The 23,077-nt window shown below is 50.0% G+C and overlaps 3 protein-coding genes across 3 annotated transcripts; 1 reads left to right on the top strand and 2 right to left on the bottom strand.

The window, feature by feature from the left end:
- Nucleotides 1-12: 12 nt before the first annotated feature.
- Nucleotides 13-17,674, bottom strand: LOC108133055 (midasin). Its single transcript, XM_017252729.3, has 13 exons — nt 17,397-17,674; nt 17,108-17,328; nt 16,082-17,051; nt 15,860-16,023; nt 10,613-15,791; nt 10,398-10,557; nt 8,527-10,337; nt 2,101-8,466; nt 1,914-2,040; nt 1,383-1,854; nt 1,213-1,318; nt 471-1,154; nt 13-406 (listed from the first exon to the last, which is right to left on the bottom strand). Exons 1-13 carry the CDS (start codon nt 17,511-17,513, stop codon nt 230-232), a joined length of 16,554 nt encoding a protein of 5,517 aa, XP_017108218.2. The 5' UTR covers nt 17,514-17,674; the 3' UTR covers nt 13-229.
- Nucleotides 17,675-17,708: 34 nt separating this feature from the next.
- Nucleotides 17,709-19,404, top strand: cuff (cutoff). The gene is made up of 4 exons (XM_017253056.3): nt 17,709-18,345; nt 18,426-18,564; nt 18,622-18,832; nt 19,108-19,404. The coding sequence occupies exons 1-4, from the start codon at nt 17,814-17,816 to the stop codon at nt 19,372-19,374; spliced, it is 1,149 nt and encodes a 382-aa protein (XP_017108545.1). The 5' UTR covers nt 17,709-17,813; the 3' UTR covers nt 19,375-19,404.
- ERp60 (disulfide-isomerase A3) lies at nt 19,368-22,396 on the bottom strand. Its single transcript, XM_017253055.3, has 4 exons — nt 22,110-22,396; nt 20,749-21,189; nt 20,387-20,500; nt 19,368-20,324 (listed from the first exon to the last, which is right to left on the bottom strand). The coding sequence occupies exons 1-4, from the start codon at nt 22,256-22,258 to the stop codon at nt 19,559-19,561; spliced, it is 1,470 nt and encodes a 489-aa protein (XP_017108544.2). The 5' UTR covers nt 22,259-22,396; the 3' UTR covers nt 19,368-19,558.
- Nucleotides 22,397-23,077: the final 681 nt, after the last annotated feature.

Genomic DNA, 23,077 nt, shown 5'->3' with positions numbered 1-23,077 from the left:
ATAATAGGCTATCATTACTAACATAAATTGATTTAATGCAGTTTAATGGAAACGAAAGAAAATTCATATAACATTTTCGCTTAAGTCTAAGTTGCAGAGTCCTTGCAGAAAAAATAAAAAAATATATGCTTTCATTTCATACGTCTTATCTCTAAAAGGTTTCTACATACACCTAATATTAGTGACAGTGCTATACAATTGAATTATAAATGGTATTACAAACTATTATCTACTCGCTGTTGACCAGTTCAAACCACTGCCGCATGGCCTCGCTGAGAACCAGAGGCAGCTGATTCAGGTCTCTGACGATCACATAGTACGGGAAGGGGAAACTGTCCAGGTATGAGCTGATGTTCACGGATCCATCCGCGTTCACCGCCACATGTTGTATGTCCAAAATGGAGTTCTACAAACAGAATACAAAAATATATACAAAAATCTGAAGAGCTCATAATGTTTGTATTACTCACCTTATTGTCCGGGTTGTCTATGATTATATAGACCAAGAAGATACGCTGCAATCGCGCCAGCTTGATAGCGTTCTTCACTTTCTGAGCACCTTCGCTGAATATGTTTCTTCCGTCGCTGAGGATGAGCAATAGATTCTCAAACAGGCCATTATCGCCGCCCAAGCCGCTCTCCTCCGTGTTGGCTGTGCGTATGAAATCCAGCAGACCGGCAATTTTCGTCTTCTCCTGGTCGAAGTTCAAGGCGTTGACCAGACGTGGACCGTCAAACTGCTCAGTGTGGTTTAAAACGATTTGTGGCGCCTCGCCGAAGGACACAATGCTTAGACGACCACTTTCCAGCAACGTCAGGGCCTGCGACACCAGCGATATGGCCTCCAGGGTCAGGGTCTTGGAGTTGTTATGATGCATAGACTTGGAGTCATCAATGGCGATGGTTATCTTGTAGTCACGCTGCGCCGGCTTGGTGCGCCTCAGCCAAATCTTGTCCTTGCGGAACTGAGAGGCAATGTATGGAATGATCTTCTTCATGTTGATCCTTCGTCCGGTGCGATAGTCGCCCTTTAGACGTGTGCACTTCGTCGGTTCCAGGATCAAACGCAGCTGCTCACAAAGCTCGCGGGCGTTCTGCGTCATTCGGTTAGAGATGCTCTGCCAGCTTTCGTAGTCCTCGTGCTGGGGTTGGGCCTAGAATGGTCATCAAATCATCAGAAATAGTTCACGAAGTAGATTTTTATTAACTCACCCCCCGGAAAGAGGTCAACTGTTGATGGTACTGTTGCCTCATTTCGATTTGCTCTGCAGAGGTCAAGTCCTCCGCGTGCGAACTCTTGTCCAGCAGAAGTTCAATGCTAAGCACGGAAGAAGATTTGGTTAGTCGACTCCACATGGAGAGAAAGCCATAGCGCTACTCACTTGCTGTGTGCCGTGGTCTCTGCGCTGCGAGGAACAGTCATGGTGGGTACCACTTCACCCTCGATCTCCATGCCCTCGGGTGTTTCCAGACGCTCCTTGGACTGCTCTGTCTTGGACGGTTTTTCGGACTTCTGCTCTGTCTTTTCGGCGCCCAACTGTTCAAGAGGAGCATCCTCTTCCGGATTGTTGGCTGGCTCCTCAGTTTCCATCAGTTCTTCGGGGTTTTCAGCCTCGTTCTCATCCTCGTTAGCCGGTTCGTCTTCTTGGTGCTGCACCTTCTTCGATTGCTCTTCCGTGGCGTTGTCCAGGGTGGTCTTGTCGCTGTTCTTTGGCTCCTTCACGTGCTGGTACTCCTCTGCTTCTGCCTGTTCCGAGGACTCTGGCTGCTGGGGTTCGGACTCTTCCGAGTCCTTGGACTCCTTCAGTTGGTCAATCGTCTTCAGTTGCTTCAGTTTGTTTTTCTCAGCTTCACCTGAATGGATTAGTTGGATTAGTTATGGAAACTAGCAGAGTTTGGGGTTAATGGATTACCTAAGGTTCGCTCCTCATTCGTCTGTCCTTGTTTGCGCTTCTCCTGCGTTTGCCTTTCGTTCTTGCGCTCCTCTTGGGAAACAGTCTCCTGGGTTTCCGCGACGCCTTGGTGGCCGCCATCATTGGTCTGCAAGAATAGTTTGTTTTTGTATTCAGATTTTAAAAGGTTGGTGGCCATTTAACTTACATCATTCTCGGCTTGTCCAACGCCATCCTTCTCCTCTCCCGTCTCCTGCTCATCCATCTTCTGGTCCTGTTTGATGTCCTGATCCTGCTGCTGCTGCACCTGGTCTGCTGAACTACTCTCGTCAGTTTCTGGCACAGACTGGACGTTCTCCTCCTTGCTGGCCTTGTCCTTGGACTGTGTATGTTGTTCCGGCTTCTCCTCGCGTTTCTCTTCATCCTCTTTGGTGTCCTCAGGGGCAGCCTCCGGCTGAGGCTCTTCCTCGACCTCGCCGCGAGTCTGTGTCTCTGGTTCCTCCTTTTCTTCTTCGCCAGTTTCCTCTTGGCCCTTGTCATCATCTTCCTGGCCTGGCTTGCTTTCAGTGCCGGCGACTTCCTCCTCGGAGTCGCTGCCATCACTCTGGGCATCCCCTTGCTCATCCTCGGCAGGATTCTCGGGGTCGTCCTGTTCCGGTTCTTCAGCCGGCTGCATATTCTCCTTCATGGCGTCAATGTCGAAGGGATTCTCGTCTGTGCCGTGCTCTTCCGGATCTTCGTGGCCCTCATCCACGTTGTTCATGTCGCCCAAGTCCATTTCCTCCGGCTCGGGGGGTTCCTCCAGCTCATTGTGCATGGCGTTGGTTTGCTCCTCGTCCATCTCGGGATCCTTCATGTCGTCAATGTCCTTAGCCTGCTCCTTGCGCTTGTCCTCGCCGCTTGGCTCATTTGTTGCATCTAGACCGTCCTTTTCGTGCTCATCCTTGCCATCCTCCTTGGCAGCATCGTTCTTGGTATCGAGGTCGTTGTGTGCATCCTTCTCGTCCTTGCTACCTTTGCCCTGGTCCTCCTCGTCCATCTCTGGCTCCTCGTCCTCGGGATTCTTCTCCTCATCATCGCCCCAGATCTGCTCGTCCAACTTCTCGGCTCCCTCCTCAGTCTCGCCCATCTCCTTGTTGAGGTCCTCCTCGTCCTCCTCGTCGGACTCACCGCTGTCGTCCTCCTCGGGCTTTTCAACATCCTGCATTTTGGCATCAAAGTCATCACTCATCTCTATGCCCTTCTCCTCCTTGCAGTCGGGCTCCTGCTTGTCACCCTCGTCCTTGCGGTCCTCCGGCCTCTTGGCATCATCCAGCTGGTCCTCGGACTCGATCTTGTCGGAGGCGTCGTTCTCCCCAGTACCATCCTCCAGGCCGAAGCCCTCGCCGTTCTTCGAGTCCTGCTTGGACTGACCCTCTTCGTCCTGCATCAGATCGGGGGGGACGCAGAAGCCCTTGCTGCCGATCTCCACAAAGACGGTCAGGACAATGGACAGCATCTTGGCGGACACTTTGTGGGTGGCCAGTTGTTGGAGCAGAAGGTAGTCCGCCAGCAGTTGGTATTGCTCCAAAATGGGCAACAAACTTATCGCTCTTTTCACGCAGAGTAGCTTCTCCTGATCCTTGGAGTTGGAGTGCTTCAGCACCAGCAGTACGTTGGACAGCTTGCCGAGGACACGGGGTAATCTGAGCAACTGCCAATCCGAGGTGAGCTCCCCAGTGAGACACTTTTTCAAGTGCTGCTCCCGCAGCGCCTCCTTTGAGGACTCCTCCGGCTCTTTCTCGGACTCCTCTGACTTGGAGTGCTGTTTGTAGATCTTCTGGAGGGATATCAGCACACTGTGGGCTATGTTGGCCAACTCCGTATCCGCATTGCTCAGATCTGTGGCTTCGGGGCTGATAGCCTCTGTCTTTTCAGACTTCAGGCTGTCCAGTAGCTCCAGCAGGGGATGCGCCAGGGGGAAGTGATCTTTCTGTCCGGCTCGGAGTAACTGAAGGACTTTGTTAATGGTGTCCAGGATCTGCTGATAGCCATCCCTGTAGGATTTCAGCTTATCATTGGAAAGGAACTCCAAGTTGGTGGTGTTCAGTTCGATCAGCAGCTTCTGACTGCTGCTGAGGATCTGCTTGCTCAGATCCTGGAGTTCACCTTGGGCAAGTGGCACGCTCCTTACCAGCACACTGTTTTCGCTGCTCTCGGAGAATGAACTGGGAGCACAGCTCAGGAGCAGCTGCCACTGCTTGAGGACGTAATGAATCCGGCAGAGATTGCGCTTCAGACTGGCTGCCTCATCGGCGCTTTGTGAGAAACTCAAGGCCAGAGAATCTGCTTCGGGTTGCGATGCAATGGCGGCCAGTTTCCGCAAACTCTCCAGGGAGTTGCGGAGTTCAAAGAGCTCCTTGGTGGATCCAGAGAGCTGCTCCCGCTGCTGTTGGACCAACAAAAAGAGATCCACGGCAAAGCCCTTGATGCGCTCGATGTTGGGAGGACCCAGCTCCGAGAGTCGGGTCAGCATGATGTTCTGCAGCAGCTTGAGCTTAAACACGCTCTTCATGTAGTACAGGTCCAGGTTGTCGTCCATTTGCTGGGCAGTTGGATGCAAGCGGGGCAACATGACTCGAATCGAGTAGGGTGGCAGCTGGAAGTCCTCGAACTCGTTTCGCAGCGAGAGCTCCAGGAGACCACTCTTGTAGCTGGCGCCCAGCCGATGCAGCATCTTGAAGAGGTCCGTCAGAGCCTTTCGCTTCTGCTGGAGGATCTGCTTGGCCTCCTGCTTCTGCTGAGGGCGCTCCTTGGTGCGGTCCACATTAAGCGATCGGAGGTGCTCGCATCGTTCCAGCTGGCTGGCCAGAAGGTCGTCCAGATCGTAGATCAGCTCCCCATAGGGAACCTGGGACAAGGTCTCCTTCACCACGTGACGGGCAGTGCGGAAGTGTTTGTCCAGTTTCTGGAGCAGCGAATTGTCAGCCGCAATCTCCGCCGGAATGGAATACTTTTCCAGGAGCTTCTCGCTGGCCACAAAGTGCTGACGATCCAGGTTCAGATACCTGATCTTGTTGTAGTTCCTCAGGCCCTTTCCCTTGTCGCTGCCAAAGGTGTAGTCCTTGGCGGTGGCATCCTTCGGCTGGAACACTTCACTGATCTTCTCCTGCAGGGTCAGGCGGAACTCCTTCAGGAACTTGTTCAGGTTGCGATGGACGGAGGCCACACTGTTCCTCATGCTGAAGTAACTCAAGTCCTTGCTGTAGCTCTGGATCTTCACAAACTCCTTCAGCTTCTTCTCGATGGGCGCTCGGCGGGACTTCACCGAGTCCGAGATCTCTCCCGCAAACTGGGAGAAGTACAGCTGGAGATTATGCAGTGCCGCGATGAGCGGAGGCAGTCCCTCGATCCGTCCAGCTCGTTCCACATTATGCAGATACAGCTCGAAGCCCTGCAGCAACTGGAGGCGGATGTGGAAGTCGCCGTAGCACGAAGCTTCCACAAACTGGCGTAGGATGCGCACTACCTGGGCCAGTTCGAGGCGCTGAGCCTCACCTAGATCCTGGGCATCCAGCAGCTGTTCCTGGGCGAAGCGCTGCTCGGCAAACTTGATGTCGGTATAGGACTGGTCCAGTTTCTTTTGGTGGAGGAATTGCTGGAGCAGATTGTAGATGAAGAACCAGTAGCGATAGGCTTGCAGCTCCACCTGGGCTGCCGTCTGGCCGAGGCAGTTGCGCCAGTGCTGCAGCTCCAACCTTGTCCAGCGCTGCACGAACTCGGCCACCTCTGTTTCCTCCGTCACCAGGTTGTTGTTCCTGTGAGCCACCTCGTTCCAGAGAGCCAGCTTCTGCCTCAGGAGCTGGAAGCCCGTGTTGAAACGAACAACCGAGGCGTGGGCTGGCAAGCGTCGGATGCGCGAGATCACCAGCTTGATGTCCGCCAGGCCAGCGTGTTCCGGATACAGCTCCAGCTGCTCCTGGACCCTCTTCTCGATTCGAACCATTACGTCCAGGCAGCTCTGGATCTCGCTGATGTTGGAATCTTTGTAGAAATCGTACAGCCCTCCAGCCAGATCTCCGTCCTCCAACTCGATGTCCTTGATCTGCCGCTGCTGAAGCGCCAACCCGAAGGCCAGTCCATTGCAGGCTTTCTCATCGAGACTGGCGCCCAGGGCTTTCCTAAAGTGGCCATGCAGGTGGGCAAAGACCTGGAAGCGAGCTTGGTAGGGCGACAGCAACTGCAGTTCCGACTGCCTCGACCCCTTCGGCGCTTCTCTGTAGAAGACCGGCGTGTGGTTGCTCATCACCTCGACAAAGTTGCGGGCCAGGAAGGCGTAGTCCTCCTCGTTCACAATCTGGGCCTGCTTCGCCTTGGCGTTGGCCTTCTTGTCCAGCTTCAGAACCTGTTCCAAGGTGGGCTGGGCCACGAACTCGGCAAAGTCTTCGTCCAGATTGGTGGGGAAGTTCTGTTCGATCTCCTGCAGCTCCAGCAGCTCCTCGCTCTCGACTCCGCCCTTGGTCTTGGTCACGTACAAGCTCTCCGCCTCAGCCTTCAGTTGGCAGCGGCGCTGTTCCTCCTGCTGCCAAGTCTGGTTGCAGATACCCAGGGCGTCATCGTAGGCGGCAAAGGTTGCCTCATCAATCACCTTCCCCAGGGATATGTAGTTGCTTAGCTCGCTCAGCTTGGCCTTCAGCAGCCGGAAGTAGTCGTGTTCACTGTGCGGCAGTTCAGAGAGCAATCCGTACAGCCTGCTATTGCGGATTACGAGCGGCTGTTGCGAAGGGAACTGGACAATGTCGGCTATGGTTTCCTGAATTTGCTCCGCCAGGGAAACGCTGCCTGCCTGCTGGACTCTGGCAAAGATCACCTTGAGCTTCTCCAAGCCGAATCGCATCTGGTTTACGGCGCACTTGATGGGCGCCACAAAGTCCTGGTAGTAGGAGCTGTAACGCGAAAGAGTGTGATGCACGAATCTCTGGGCATTGGCCAGCCAGAGCTCTAGTTTCCCAATAGCCTCGTGGCTGCTCTTCAACTGAGCACCTGTGACGGCATGGTCGCCCTGGAAGTTGCTCCATTCGGAGCGTAGCAACAGGAAGAGCTTGTGAAGCACTCCACAGTCGCCATTGGACTGCAGGAAATGAGTGAGATCCTGGACCAGGGCAGCATAGAGGCACTGCTCCGGACGCAGGGCCAACTTCTGGGAGAGCTGCTTCTGCTTTTGATGAGCCTCCTTCAGCCTGGCATCCAGTTCGCTGCAGGTTTCCTCTCCAAAGTGTCGGTACTTCATGGCGATCTTCATAAAATCATAGGCAGTACCCAGAGTACTCAGGGAGTCAATATCCTCTGCGATGTACAGGTTCTTCAGGCGATTCTTCTCTACGGGATCGATCAGTGGAGCATTGGTGAGCAGGCACAGCTCCAGGGCTCCCAACAAGGCACTGGCCAAGGAGACCTCAAAGGCTGTGGTTAGAGAGTCCAGATCCCCTTTGTTCAGATTTGCGACGATGCCTTCCAACTCCTTGGTACAGTTTTCGAAGCCCTCGTTGGGTTTCTGTTCCTGGCGACTCAAATGGTCAACGTATTCCAGCTCCCTCAGCAGTTGGCCTGTGTTTTCCTGGACCTGTGCCAGGTTGTTGACCCTTTCGCTGAATCTGGAGTTCAAGAGGTGTGAGTTTTCCCAGAGCAGTTTCCTGGTTTTCTGCAGAGCGGACCGCCATTCCTGCAACTCATTGAGAGGCACCGATCGTAACTGGCCATTGGATTGACAAATCAGGGCCAGGAATACACCCGACAAGGGTGGACCCTGGTAGCTGTAGCGACTGGTTATATCCGTGGAGTCCTCTTCCTGGGGTCCCTGCACGCAATCCAATCGAGTAGAGAGGTTCTCCAGCTGATAGCTCTGCAGAGAGTTGCGGTACTGCCTCTGATAGGTGCGCAATCCCTTGTAGCTACTGCTAATCTTCTCTAAAAAGTTTCCAAAGTGTTGCGGGGTTTCCAGCTCTTTCAACTCCTTTTTCATCTCACTCCAAGCCTTGCTAAACTCAGAGTAATCAGGACTATCGAGGGTCTTCAGGCATTGCCAGAGGTTACTGTTTAGGGCTAGCAACTGCTCCGTGTACAGGGGATTAACCTGCTCATCGAACTCCTCAGAAACAGTTCCTGTCAGCAGTCGCTCCATGAAGAATTCTCTCAAGGCGGCAATCAGAAGTGGAGGAGAATTGGAAGCCACACTATCCGGATGAATATAGGATCTGTCTTTCTCCGTTTCGCCTTCCAATAAGGTCTGAATACCATTGAGATCTAAGTTGATGTCCAAGCCGTTTTCTGGGCCAGTTTCTTGAAGGTCCTTTAGTTTCGTTTGCAGTCTTTGCAGGGCGATGTGCAAGGATTCATTTTGAAGTTGACCCGTCAGTTCGAAGGGTTTTAATTGGAAACCCTGGGTGTGGTGGCGCAAGAAGGAACGCCACTTGTGAGCCTCATCCGTCTGGAGGAGCAACCACCTCTTGATCCAAGCGTTGAGCTCCAAACTGCCATATGTGGGAACCACACTTAGCAACTTTTCCAGTTTCTCCAAATCCGTGTAGATTGAAATCTATAAAATATAGAAGATATTATAGTAACACATATGATAGATTTTAATCCAATACTTCACCTGTTGATCCTGATAGAAAGGCTGGAATTGAGTAAACTGCTTTGAGTATATTTTGCAGGACACGTTCAGAGGTCGCTTGGTTTCCTCAACGTATCTGGTGATTCTCAACCAACTATCCCGCAACAGAGACACTGTCTTATTCTGTGCAGGGGATGTGAGAAGGCGTTCCAGCAAATGCTTTTGTATCCACTGGAAGTGGAGCACCAGCTTGTGCATCAGCGGCACATGCAGTTCGTTGTTGTACAAGAGCTTCTGCTGGGCAGTGACCAGCAGGCGATTGAACCAATAGAAACGGGTCACCAACTGGGTATACTGCTTCAAATCCAAGTTGATTTCCTCCAGATTTTCCAGCAAGAATGTGTGCAAGCTTTCGAGGAAGCTCGAAAGGTTCATGAGGAAATCATTCGAGTACTTTGTGCTCACTTTCTGGTTCCTAAGAGCTTGGGAGTATTGAAGAGCACTCATCGCTTGTACTCCGCTTCCCGAATCATTCGGTATTTTAGCAACCAGCAACCGGGATAAAAGCAAGGCACTGAGATTAAGGACCTTTAGTCCAGCCACTTCTTCCTTCGTGGAATAATCTCGAAGTCTGGGGAAGAGGCTGCGATTCCAGGGAAGGTGGCCCAGAGATGCCTTTACAACTTTACTTTTTTTGTTCAGACAGGAGAAAAGCTTCAGGGATAGTTCCTGCAATAAAGGGTTCTCATCCAGCGAAGAGTTCAGGTAGAGATGCCTCAGTTCCAAGTCTCCAAAAGCCGACGACTCGTACAATATGTAAAGGAAGTAGCGCAACAGTTGCTGGACATTCAGATGATCCAGTTTCAGGTCCCCCATCTTGTGGAAAATGGATGCCAGCTCTTTTTGGGGAATTTCCTCCGACTCGGAGTTTCTGAGAAGGACCTTCAGGGCAACCGATTGCAGCTTGATCAACGTCAAATCGTTGAGGTTTCCAGAATTGAGTATGACATCGCCTAAAAGGTCATCTTGCTCTGAAGAAACCTCTTCGAATAACTCAGTCTGGGCGAGAACTACTTCTCGTAGTTTATTCTGGTAGTAGGACAATCCGTAGCCCATCAAGTCAGTGCTGGCGGAGTACACATACACCTCCATGGCGGCCACATAAATGGCCCGTTTCAGTTGGTAGCCAATCCGTTTGTAGGCGGCGCTCAGGAAAGCGAATTGCGTTAGATGGGATATGGAGTAGCTGTTGAACTCCGTCAGCTGGCAGATGCTCTGGTGGATGTGCAGAATGCAATTGATTGCCTCCGTTTGGTGCACTCCCTGCTCGTGGACAAAGGCCCGCATGTCATCGATCGAATAGGTATCCTTGGCAAGGGATAACTCCACACAACGGTTGCGCATAGCCCGCGACAGTTCACCGTTCTTGGGGTCCACCGTCAAGAAGGCACGGAAGTTGGGCGACTTTCTCACCAACTCGGCACTATCTTGGGCACTTATTCCCTTCTCAGCAATCAGCAAGCTTCCATTCGGTTCGAAGACTGGATTCAGGCGGTCCAGAACGGCCGAGGAGCACAGATTCACGTGCTCCAGCAGAATAAACTGTCCGCACTTCAGGGAGGTCACTATGCGGGAGTCCACCCATTCAAAAGATCCACCCGTGTTCAGGGAATCGGCCTTTTTAATGTATGCCTGCAGAACCAGCAGTTGCTTCTTGGTCTCCTCCAGATCCCTGAAAGACTCCACCAAGCAGGCTTTTGGGGTTTGCTCCAACTGCTTGATGATCCGGCCAAGAGCTGCCAACCGGTCACTGAACACCTTCAACTCATCGGCAACACTATGTTGCTTCGATTCTAAAATCAGAAGGTTATAGTATGAAACTACCACTAAGGATTCGGGCATTCTCCACTCACCTGCTGTAATCTTAGCCAAGCCATTGTATCTGCTCCAGTAGCTCCACAACTTCTCTGCAAATTCTGGATGGATATGTTGCACATAAGCCCGCTGGACGCTGGCAAAGACTAGGATCTCCACCTTCCTGTAAATCACCTCCAGGTGGCGGTTCAAGTCGATCTGCAGGAAATGGAAACTATTAGCGACAAGTCTTCACTGAATGAAGAAGACCCACCTGCTGGAAGCTACCAGTAACAGAGTCATCTATGATGTCCGTATTGCAGAGCCGGTTGGACAGCATACACAGGGCATCTATCAGCTTGGTCTTGCCACTGTCCGTGGATCCGCAGAGCAGCAGAGGCTTCTCCATGTGCACAGTCTCGACTATTTGCTTCAGAAGCTGACGCTGGCTGTCCAGCAGCAGAGGGCCCTCCTCCTGCCTGGTGGCCAGGTCCAGGACTTTTCTCTGCTCTCGCTCGAGCACCACATCGTTGAAGTACACCTTGTCGGCTGTCCAGTAGAGAGAAACATCCTCTGAAATGGAATTCAGTTCCTCCGCATTGCATTTGAAAGTTGAAGAGAAGGCGTTCCTTATGTAGAGCTTGTCCTGGTCGCAGCGCATCCTCTGGTAGTAGACCAGTTGCATTCTCTCGTAGAGGGTCAGCAGGAAGGAACGGAAAGCTGTCTGGAAACAGGAGGCAGTCCCCTCCATGATGTACCCAGTCTGGGGATTGTGCAGCAGATCACACCACCGGAGAATGTCACGCAAGTTGAACTCATAGGGTCCACCTTTGTAGCCAAACTCCATTGATGCTACACCGCGATCCAGTTGCTCTGAGAACCGCACCAATCGATCCGCCAAGTCGAAGGTATTTGGGGCGTCAATTGATTCCTTTTTCTCGAAGATATCGAACAGATTCCCTTGCGCGTTCCCATCCACAAGCTTGAGGAAATGTCCCTTCAGTTCCTCGAAGTACTTTCCGTATTTTATGTTTACGACGTGGAGCAGATCCTCTGTGGAAAGCTTCCGGAGATACACTTTCGTAAACCGATTCAGGAAGGACTGAGGCAATCCCTTGCGGCCGCCGCCCTGCTTCAGAGGATTCTGGCAGGCAAAGATGCGCGTGCTGCCCGCCAAGTGGAAGCTCTTGTTCAACTCTGGAATGTAGACCTCGCCACGGTGATCCAGCACGGCATTGAGACCCTCCAGAACGGACTGAGGAGCCAGATTCAGTTCGTCGAGCAGAATCCACGTATTTTTGGCTTTCAGAGCCGCCAGCAATGGACCATCGCGCCACACGAAGCTGCCCATCTGGCGACCAGATGACTCTCCCTTCGATTCGAGCAAGTTATCCTCCGCCGGCAAGTCTGTACCGAAGAGATCCGCCAGGTCGGTGTGCTCGCAGAGATTGATGCGAACTATCTGGTAGCCAATGGCTGCCGCTATACTCTCGACAATGGAGGTTTTTCCCACACCAGGAGGACCTTCGAGGAGTACTGGTTTCTGGAGCGACAGCGCCGAGAGCAGCCGGAACAGATTCTGTTTGGTGGTTGGCGCATCAAAGAAGAAGTCCCTCTTAGCCGTAATCAACGGATCCTGGTTCACTTCAATGAAAAACGGATGAATACCGAATCTCTCCACCTCGAACTGGACCTCATGGCCTCGCTTTTGGATGACTTCATCCAAGGAGAACTTCTCATTCAGAATTAAAGCCGCCTGTTTGACGGCTTCTTGGGTTACACGACGCTTGAGTTTCTCCACCTGCTCCTGAGATTCGTGTGGCAGCATTTCCAGGGCATCCAGGAAAATGGTTTCCAATCCAAAGATGGCCTGCTCGGCAAAGCTCAGCTTCCCGTTGCTGACCATGTAATTGGCCCAGGCCAGGATGTCCCGAACAGAGAACTTGAACTTTTCGTTCGAATCTCGAATAAACAGGACAATCTCCACCAGGAACTGGGCTACCTTGTGGGTATCGATTCCTTGAATGCCCTTGTCATCCGGTCGACTCATGCAGTTGTAGGCAATCTCAACCAGATCCTCCTTGTTGTCCGAAGGCAAGCACCAGATTTCAGTGAAACGATTTCGGAGAGCCGGCGAGAGCTCCTTTTTGCCGAAATCTCCTCCGGGATTCATCGTGGCCAGAAACTGGAAGCCGGGCTTCGCCTGCACCACAAAGTCTGGATTCACATCCACTTCGGCCACTCCGCCCTTCTCCGCCAGCAGCACTGTACGCTCGGGCTCCAGAACGCAGTTCAGCCGCTCCAGCACAGAGTCCTCGGCCAGGGATATCTCATCGGCCATGAAGTAAGAGCCTTCCTGCATGGCGTATATCAAGGGACCGTCGGCCCACTCGAACAGCTGCGTGGAGTCCTGGCCGCGACAGGGACGTAGACCGCCCAGGAAGTCGGCTCCCTCGGTGTGCATGTGGCAATTGAGGATTCGCAGGCGAACGTCCGCAATGCTGGCCAACAGCTGGCACACAGTGGTCTTTCCGCAGCCCGTTGGTCCGACCAGCAGGACGGGTTCATCGAATTCCAAAGCCTTGGCCGTCAGGACGGCCATGCGGGTCATGTTCCTCGTCCAAACAATATCAGCCCGCAGCTTGAAGTTTCTTATGGCGTCCAAGATCTTCCTGCTCACCATGGAGGAGCTCTCCCGTTCGGTTTGGACGTCGAACAGCAGCTGCAGGTCCACCTTCTTGCGGAAGTTCCCGTGCAGAGTTTTCTCAATGAGTTCGTGCTCCTCCTGGGAGCGAACTTTGGACGACAGGACCAGATAGCCCTCCTCCACCAGATGCTGGTTCCAGTCGTATTTAGGATCTCCGTGCAGGGACTTGTCTGCATGGGTATAGCGGTTACCCCAACGGAAGAGATCTCGCAGGGTGAAGACCTGTTTGGCGGTGTTCTGCCGATGTTGCTGGAGCTGCGCCATGCACTGGACCATTTTGCGGGAGTACGAGGGCGGGATCAGGCAACGCTTCTCCAGGATAATCTCCAATTCCCCCCGCGGTATATCGGCAAAGTGAAGCTCTATGAACCGATTCTTGAAGGCCCGCGATAAGGTCTTCCTTCCGCCATAGAGTCCAGGAGGATTCTGGGTCGCGAAGAGCATGAAATTCGGATGAGCCTTGACCAGCGTTTGGGTTTCCGCTATATACAGCTCCCTGTTGTCATCCAGCACGCGGTTAAGGGCCTCCAGAATGTCCGTAGACGCGAGATTCAGCTCGTCCAATATGATCCAGAATCCATGACGCATTGCCTGCACCAATACCCCCTCCCGGAACGTCAGTTTTCCATCCAGATCCGCCGCATAGGTGCCAATGTACTCCTGCAGATCCGTGTGCTCGTGATTGTTGATCCTCAGGCAGCGATTGCCACTTCTCCGGGCCACAAAGTCAATCAAGCTGGTCTTGCCGGCACTGGTGGGTCCCTGCAGAAGGATGGGCAGCTTGCCAATCGATATGATGCGGGCCAGGTCCTTTAGATTCTTCTTCACACTGTCCGTTAGGATGTAGTGGGAGCAGGCTTGCGGTTCCAGGTTGCCCTGCTGTATCCAGTAGCCCTCGAATTCTAAATAGTTGTCGCCAAGCTGGGGCAGTTGTTTACTAAGAACGGCCTTGGCATTCGTAAGCAGAGCGTTCTGGATGAGTAGCAGGACCACATGATGCGACTCTGGATCCAACTGGGTGAGGAAACTCAGGCAAAAACTCTCGTACAGATTCCTCTCAATGGAGCCGCACAAGTTCCGGGCACAGATGCGCAAGCTGCGACATAGAGTACGAAGGGAGTAGACCGGACGATTGCCCAGGCCATCGTTAAGCTGGAGCTCAGACAGACGCCGCAGGGATTTGTACAACTGGACTATGCTGTGAACGGACTTGCGCTGGATGCCAGTGTTGGCCAGGTAGTCACTCACCAGGAGACTCAGATCCGCATCGGTTGTCAGCTCGTCCACAAAGAACTCCGTGAAGCGGTTGCGAATGCCCACTGGCAGATCCTTCTTGCCAATGTCCGTGTTGGGATTCATGCAAGCGAAGATCCGAAAATCTGGATGGCGTTTAACGGGCGTAAAGTCACCTCTCTCCAGCAGTACGACGGATCCCTCGGGCTCCAAAATGGTGGACAGACACTCTAGGGTTTCGGCAGAGGCCAGATTAATCTCGTCGAGCAGAACCCAATCCCCGTTGCTGATGCAGTTCACCAGAGATCCTGGGATGAAGGCAAACGAGATGTTGATGCTCTTGTCCAGCTGCACTTGCAGCTTCTGCAGCTTGTCACCCAAGGACTGCCAGCGGGGCAGTAGGTGATTGCGCTTCAGATCAGGATTGTTGGCCACCTGGAGGCATATTTTAATCATCATCCGAATAATTACAGAGTGGCGGCCACTGTTGTAGTGGGAGGCGAAGATGCGCAGGAACTGCATGTTCTTCTCGGCATTGAAGGTCTCGCACAGCAGGTGCTCGAACTCGAATCGCAAAGGGGCAAGTACATAGTTCAGTTCGACAGGCTTGAAGCCGCCGACCAAATCGGAGACATCCGACTGGTTGTTCATGTTCACCACCACCAGTTTGTGCTCTGTCCGCTCTGCCAGATACTGCACGGATGAGGTCTTACCCACGCCGGTCTCGCCAACAAGAAGCACGGGCTCGGAGTGGCTCACGCACACGGCAATCCGCTCCAGGATGCAGCTGGCCAGTCGCGTAAACGAGAAGGTGGACTTCTTGGTTCCAATCTTGCCGATAGCTCGTTTCGTTTGCTGGGTCAGCTTTTGGCGCTTGACGTCCTGCTCCGTCGTCTCTCTATTTTCAGTATCCTCCAGATCCGACTTGGCCAGCAGCTTGGCTCTTCCTATTTTAATGTGCTCCAGGCCGAACTCCACATCTGGCTTATGTTCATTCGCGAAATGCTCGCATCTCGAGCGAATGATGCCCAACTTGGCCCCGATGCTTGTGATTAGTGTGATCTTCTCCTTGCTGTGAGGCAGATACGAACAGAACACATCCACTGCGTTTTGGAATACAAAATACGCGCACTCTGCGCTGGTCACCGAGAACTGGGCGTTGGAACGCTGGCACAGCTTCACAAGGTCACGGGTGGACACCAACCGTCCTGAATTGGGACTGGACGTTAGGGTAACCTGCTCGAACGGCAGGGCCACATAGTTCTCCGTGTTGTCCGCCTTATCCCCAGATTCCTGTTGCCTCAAATTATCAGCCGATGAGTGATCGCCACTGGAGAAGGTAAGGAAGACGTCCACCACTCTGTTGGCCACAGTCGCCAGCTTGGGATAGTTGGTACTGACCACTTTACAGAGTTCATTGCGAGACAGAGGCAGTATGTTGATGGTGTACAAATACTTGTCGAGTAGGGAGTAGAGCGATTTCTGGCTGGAATTGCTGGCAGACTTGTTGGTTCTGAAAATTTGAAAAAAAGGAATCCTTTAAAGAACAGTTCCATTTAAAAAATAAAAAAAATTTCCAACCTCACGGTGACGAACAACTGGAACCCTGGCTCGATCTTCACAGAGTCTCGGAAACCGGGAACACTTAGACTTTGCCGCTCCAACAGACTACTTAGTATAGTGTAGGTGTCCTGAGTGGCTGCATCCAGGTCCTCGAGCAACAGCCAGTAACCATTCATGACGGCCTAAAAACATTTATACTTTAGAACGAACTTGAAAGTGAACTTGAAATGGAAGACTCACCTGAGTCAACACTCCTGGCAGCCACACGAATTCGCCGGGCACATCCGTACAGCGATACTGTCCCAGCAGCATCTTGCTATCCGTCTGATCTCCCAACTGAATCCGCAGGAAACCATTCTTTTGAGTCGTCTCGCTTAGATCAAGCAGTTCTTCGATTGGCACATCGTCCAGCTTTCGCTTTTCGCCGGTCTGTTTTGGTTTCTTCTTTGGCTTGGTCTTGAGTGTCAACAGCTGCTCCTCCTCCTCAGCCTGTTTCAGTGCCTTTTGCCTGTTCTCCACTTCCTTTGGCTTCGGACAGATGCGTCCAGTTTTGCGCGCCAAGTACTCTATCAGTGTCGTTTTCCCACATCCCACCGGTCCGGATAGGCAAATGGGTTTGGCGGCAGCCACACCCAAGGCAATGCTTTTCAGATTCACCACAGTGGAGTCTACCTTCACAATGCGGTCGTAGCAGCCATCTGTACTGGCATAGAATTCCTGATTCTCCTTGTTAAAAGTTGGCAGCAAAACGCCATCGATGTTGGTCACAGCCTGATTGAGGCCCGTTAACTGCAGGGTCAGTACTTGATCGGAGACATCCGGGTTATAGGTCAAATGGGGCTCATTCCATGCCTGGACGCGTTCACGATCGAAATCCAGCAGAGTTTGTGTAGGTACTTTCGCGTTTAAGGCACTGAGCTGTGGGGCGCTCATGTTGGTAAGCATCGCCATGATGTGGTTGGAATACAGCTGTGACAATGGACATTTAGGAGTTGAGTTGGCAGAGGTGGATATGAAAGTGGACCAGTCCCATAACTCCCGGAAATAGGCTGTATCGCTTTGAAGCAACTGGTAGCAACAGCGGATAATGTCCAAATCCTCCAGTGTTCGGCTACTGTCCCCATTCCGTAGCTTCTTTGTTGGTGCAGTGCCATTGCTTTGAGGTTTCTCGAAGGGAGCAGGCTTCTTGTGGAAGTAGCTCTTGGCAAATCTACACAAAATAGACATTTTTAAGGCCTGACATCGTTGTTTTGTTTGAAAACTTACCGCTGGGCATCCACGGAGAAATTCACAAGCTTGGCTAAGGCTGCACATTGCATTTGATACTGTTGTAAGTTTTGAGATGCAGGGTCCCAGCGTAGAGCCATTGAGAGCAGTAGAAGCAAGTGCTCTTCAAAGCTAATGGCTATGGGAATCGTGTAGTCCGCCACAGGTAGTTGCTCGCTGAGCGACCGAAATAGGCGTTCCACATCCTGGGGCACATATTTCTGCAACAAATGTAAAATGTTTAAGAAGATCCAGTTCATAGACAGTTTCAAGTCCAATCAGCACCCACCTGCTTTTTAATGAACTTCTGTAGACTCTCGGCGAACACGTTGTCAGAGGTCTCATTTTCGGTTAGCCTTAACAATCGCTGTACGCCAAACCGTACCTGGCTAGCGTTTACCTCCATCTTCTCGCTAACCGGCCAACTAAATATTGTGATTTTAGTCAATTGTCTTTTTGTCCGCCCTCTTTTAATTGCCGTAGAAGTATCAGGGAATGAAGAGCAAAACCAAAACACGCGAATTTAAACATGTGCGCAGACAGCGTTGCCACAGGTGCCGGCATTGGCCAACGTGGCAGCCCTGCTCAAAAAGAGCCGGTACAGTGAGCCGATAAATGTCAAACGATTTTTAAAACGACGCGCGTTCCTTTTCCGCGAACTGACGAACATCAACAAAGTCTTAACATCTTAACAAGTCTTAACAAGATGAATCCTACCATCTTGACCAATATTGACGCTCATAGTTTTCCGGAGGAGGATAAAAAGACTTTTCCTAATGTGACCAGTCCCAAATGCATCGGCTCCTACTCCATTTCCCCTTTCGGAAGCTTTGAGAATAACAATGATCGGATGCGCTACATAGCTATCCCACCTCCCAAGAGGTTTCCACTACCTCTTCGCAACCAGGAGCGCCAAGTCGTACCCATAAAGCCGCCACAGGAAACGATCGACAACACGCTATTGTTTATTGAGAGCATGCGGTCCAGTTTGCTGAAAGTGGTTGATATGCGCGTGGTGGTAAACGCGGCTTTCGTTTGCCCCAAGGAGGTGCTGGAGCTTATAATGTTTGCGCCCTTCGAGAACAAATACGGATGGACGCTGGGAGCTACGCGATTCAGAGGCACCCTCTACCTCTGCGTTTTGGAAAAATGCGAACCCGATAACTTTGACCAAGATAATCTTGAACGTGTTATGAAGGCGAACTGGATTAGAAATCTTCGCATGCAGGTTCTGTCCGGTACGTGCCTTCCTTCGCAGCCTTCGCCTTAAATAGCAACCTCCACTGAGAATAATAAAACCGATTTTGGTCTACTTTAGATAACGGACAGAGACAGCCTTGTTCTAGAGATATGTCCGACGAAAATAACCGATTCAACGCAGCGTTTACTTTAACTTTAAACGACCAGACCATAATATTTGACTCCCCGGTGTTGGCCGAAATAAAACCAAATCAATAGTGAGTAACAATAAGTAGTACGACATTTTTCCCATATTATTCATCAATTTTCTACAGTGTTTCAGCCATTGAATGGACGGACCTCAAACTCCGGCAGGACAGTATGAACCGCAACGAGTGGGCGCACCACAATCGCACCGATGCCATCAAATGGTGGATTGATTCATATTTGTTGAAGTTGGACAACATGTATATAGCTCATCGGGATGAAAACGCCTTTGTCAGTACTATTAAGAGGACAGGGGCTGGTGAAATGTGCAAAGAATTGGTTAGTAACCCCTTAAAGTTTCATTAACCCTTTAGGCCGAAGTCTTACCATAAACAGACTATTTGCGAGGATGATTAATCTGATAAGCAAATACAAGTTTTTTTTTAATGTTTGTGCTGCGTTTTAGCACCTAAACAAATACGTGTAGAAGCACTTGTGTTTTTTTATAGATAAATATTCAAAAAATTCAATTTTGAAGGCTCATTTAGTCATTTTTAGTTTATGGTTAAACTTCCTCCATTTCATTCCAACTATACAAAACTTTTTGTTTTCAGGATCCTATTGCGGCTTTTTATTGTTGCAACTTTATGGCACGTTTATTAAATTGCATTTCCAATGTGATGGTCCACGTCGACAACCCCAGCACCGTATACACCTTTGAATACGATGCCAAGACCGGTAAGGTGGCCCAAAGGGCTTTCGAAGGCCGCAACCAGTACACCTTCGTCGCGGACTGGTTCCGCATAATGCTGGATGAGCATTGGGAGGACTTGAACGAAGAGAGAACCAAAAGTGAAAATCAAAAGAAAAATAATTATTGAGTAATTAAAAGATTTCATTTTATTGCGACACATCAATTTGTTTTCATTCGCTCATCACTATTAAATAATTTAATACAATTTTGCTGAAGTATTTTAGAGAATGCATTCGATTTTACAAAAATATGGAAATGCTAGTTGGCGTCCAGGATGTACTGCCCCCGGGATACACATTATAGACTACAGATTACAGCTCGGTCTTCTTGGGCTTGCCGCTGCGGTCAAAGCCATTCAGTTCTGTGGTAGCCTCCTTGGCGATGTACTTGATGAAATCATCCAGCTCCCGACCGCCGTTGTAGCTCACGGGCTTGTTCTTCGAGTCCTTGGGCAGCCAGAAGAGAGTGGGGAAGCCGCGCACATTGAACTCTGGCGGCACGTCGTTGGCAGTGGCATCCATCTTCACGATAGACACATCCTCGTCCTTCAGTTTCTCTGCCAGCTCATCATAGATGGGGGTCAGCTTCTTGCAGTGTCCGCACCACGGGGCGTAGAACTCGATCAGAGTGTCCTTGCCATTGTTGATCACAAGATCATCAAAGTTCTTGGCAACGGCAACTTTAACGGGAGCGTCGTTGGACTCTGGAATGGGCTCGCTCTTGATGTAGGGTTCCAGCTCGTTGGCCAGCAACTTCTCCACAAAGTCCTGCAGGTTCTCCACGGAGAACTCCTCCTTCAGGGCGTACTTGAGATTCTTCTCGTCGCGGGCCAGAATCACGGGCTTGTCACCGACGAAATCGTAACCGTACTCGTTCAACTCATGCTGGAAGTCGTCCTTGGAGGCGATGGCAAAGTTGATCTGTCCGGCAAACTCCTTGGCCACCTTGAGAACACGGTTGCGCCAGTAGTTGGTTCCCTTGGGGTTCTTCTGGTAATCGACGCTGTAGTAAGCGGTGATCAAGGGGTTCTGGAAGTCGCGGGCTGTGTCCTGGGTGCGGTGGCCCACCAAACCATGGCTATAAAAGATTTCGGAATTTAGAAATATTCGGTGGAAGGAAGGGTCAACAAGTCGACTTACTAGTTCTCCTTGAGGAAGGTGATCAGCTCGGACTCGGAACTGCCTTCGAACTTGAGGGTGGAGCTTTCGAATTTGTTGCTCAAGTGGGGGGCACGGATCAGCACAATCTTATCGCTGTGAGGGAAAAAGATAAAAACCAAAGAATTTTATTACTAATACAAAACTAGAGCTCTTACAAAGATATCTGGCTACTCTAACGATTAAATATTCTTTCAAGATATTATTATTTTGTTTTAAAACCTTTCTCCCAATTATGGCTTTTGTCTAGTTTTGGTAACAGAAGCATTACTTAACGCGATTTATTAACACTTATAAAATATATATAAACATGGAAAAAGTCTTGAGTTCGTCCTCCCACTTACGTTTCGCCCTGCTTGGCCAGGATATCGGCATCGCTGGAGTGTCCGAAGCGGTACTTCTCACGGTTCTTGTCGGCGAACTTCAGGAACACCTTGGCCAGCTTGGAGTCAACATCACTGAAGTAACCGAACAGAGTAGTGTCCTTGGTGTCCAGGAACTTGGCCAGCTCGGCAACGGATTTCAGTTGCTTGGAGGCCGGTCCCACCTGAGCGCGCATGTACTTGGCAATGCCGTTGGCTTCGCGCGGTCCATTGTAGTCCTGCGAGACCTCATCCTGACGGAAGATCTTCAGTGTGGGGTAGCCGCTGACCGAGTACTTGCTGCAAGTCTCCTTGCCGGCCTCTGTACAATCGACCTTGGCTAGCTTGATTGGCGGATCGTCGTCCTTGACGAGCTCAGCCGCCTTGGCGTATTCGGGCTTCAAGCGCTTGCAGTGGCCGCACCTAAAGTTAAAGAAATAAGATTTCATTAAGACCACGTCATGTATAACTTTCGGGGATACACAACAAAGTAATTCTTCATTTCTTATCAAGACAGCGGAGAGACAAGTTCCCGAAATTTAACTCAACTAGCTGGCTTGTAATTAAAGTTGGGTGCGGGACGGGACATACCATAGTTCTTATCGTTCTCCCCACCATTAAGAGCCAATTCTAATTAAAACTACTTATGTTGTGCGCTGATAAGGTATTGTATATGCCGTATGGGGATTATAATTCCCCCAACAACAGAGCGTAGGCTCGCCGGCCGGCAAGCCACAAGCACCACTTATTTGCATAGCAAGTTCATTGCTCAAGTGCCAAGTGGGTTTTTTTTCTTTGTTTCCCCCGCTAATGAATGGGCAACAAATACTGCGCCGGATGGGGTTGGGGTACGTGTTTATTTTTCCACATCAATATTTGATGGAAATCATATTAGTGGGCTTTACTATTTAAACTTCAATTATAGACTAGATGCGGCGCATTGGATTGGAATAAGTTTAATTGTTCCGCTCAATTTAGTAGAGATATTAACTAAAATTGGTGCTGGCTACGAATCGAAACAAAGGGTTCGCTCCATTCGCTATGGGAAAAATGGTTAATTTATCAAAATATTTCATCATGGGCCGGTGTTTTCTGTTAATTTTTAACTTCTGGGCGCACAAATCGTTAAAATGGCCGACACCAACACTCGCAAGTCATCTCTTTACGGTTTTTCTTCATTGCCGGGTAACGCTGACGTGTACTTTAGGTTCGATTGTAGGCCAAGTGCCGGCTACTGCGGCGGCAGCGAAATTCAATTAAAATGCAGACGCAACAAGCTGATTATCCAATTTCACACGCAATGCCACGCCCCGCACCACCCATATAATCCCAGATAGACTTACCAGGGGGCATAGAACATAACCAAGGTGGTCTCATGCTGCTTCAAAGTGGAGGAGAAGTCGTCGTCGCCCAGTTCCAGAACGTCCTGCTCGGCGCCGGATGCGATGGAGATAAAGCCAAGAAGGAGCACAGCTGCTGACAGGCGCAACATATTGCTATATTTTCAGATTCGTTTAAAACGCTATCAAATAAAACTAAACTAGCTTCTCTCAGCCGTCTACTACACTGTGAACGACCGGACCGGTTGACAAACGATTTTGCTTTTGCTTTTGACTTTTCTTTCTTTCGCCACGTCGCCTTCTCATCTATTCGTCTAGTGTGACCAGCTGTTTTACAAGGAAAAGGCTAAATAGTCCAGTCACAATAAGCTTTTTAAATTAAATAAATAATAAAAATAAAATCGTTATATTTACAAATTAATGCATCATGTTACTAAAAACTTAAAAATTTATTTTTAGGCCGAACATTTTCAAAACCTAACATTAGCAAAATATATTTCCTAACCATACTCAACAAAATAGTTCTTATCTACTTTGCTTCGAATCTGACTAATGCATTTATTTATTTCACAAAGATAAGCAATTGCAAGAAAAAGCTTTCTACGTTGCCTTTAAATAAAAGAGGCGAATTTTATTCAAGCTGAAAGTTTTCAATTGCCAAATAGTGAAATATGTGTTGTAATCCCTGACATCATTTATTTTACTAAAATTTCAAGTAAGTTTTTAATATTTGTTAACTTTTAAATATGCAATATTTTAATTATACAATTATAATATAATTATAAATAAAAAATATATTTTTCCCAAGTATATTGCAAACTTTTAATCAGATTTCCCAATAGACCAGAAATATAAATAGTTTTATTTTTTCTTAAACTTTAATAGAATTTTTTGTAGGTAACAAGAAAACCGCGTTAAACTAAAAACATTACTTTTAAATTTACGTTAATTTAAAAAGAAATAAAGTGACC

Source organism: Drosophila bipectinata, chromosome 2R, assembly GCF_030179905.1.
Source record: "Drosophila bipectinata strain 14024-0381.07 chromosome 2R, DbipHiC1v2, whole genome shotgun sequence".
Lineage (NCBI taxonomy): Eukaryota > Metazoa > Arthropoda > Insecta > Diptera > Drosophilidae > Drosophila > Drosophila bipectinata.
This window is presented reverse-complemented; position numbering and strand designations above follow the sequence as displayed.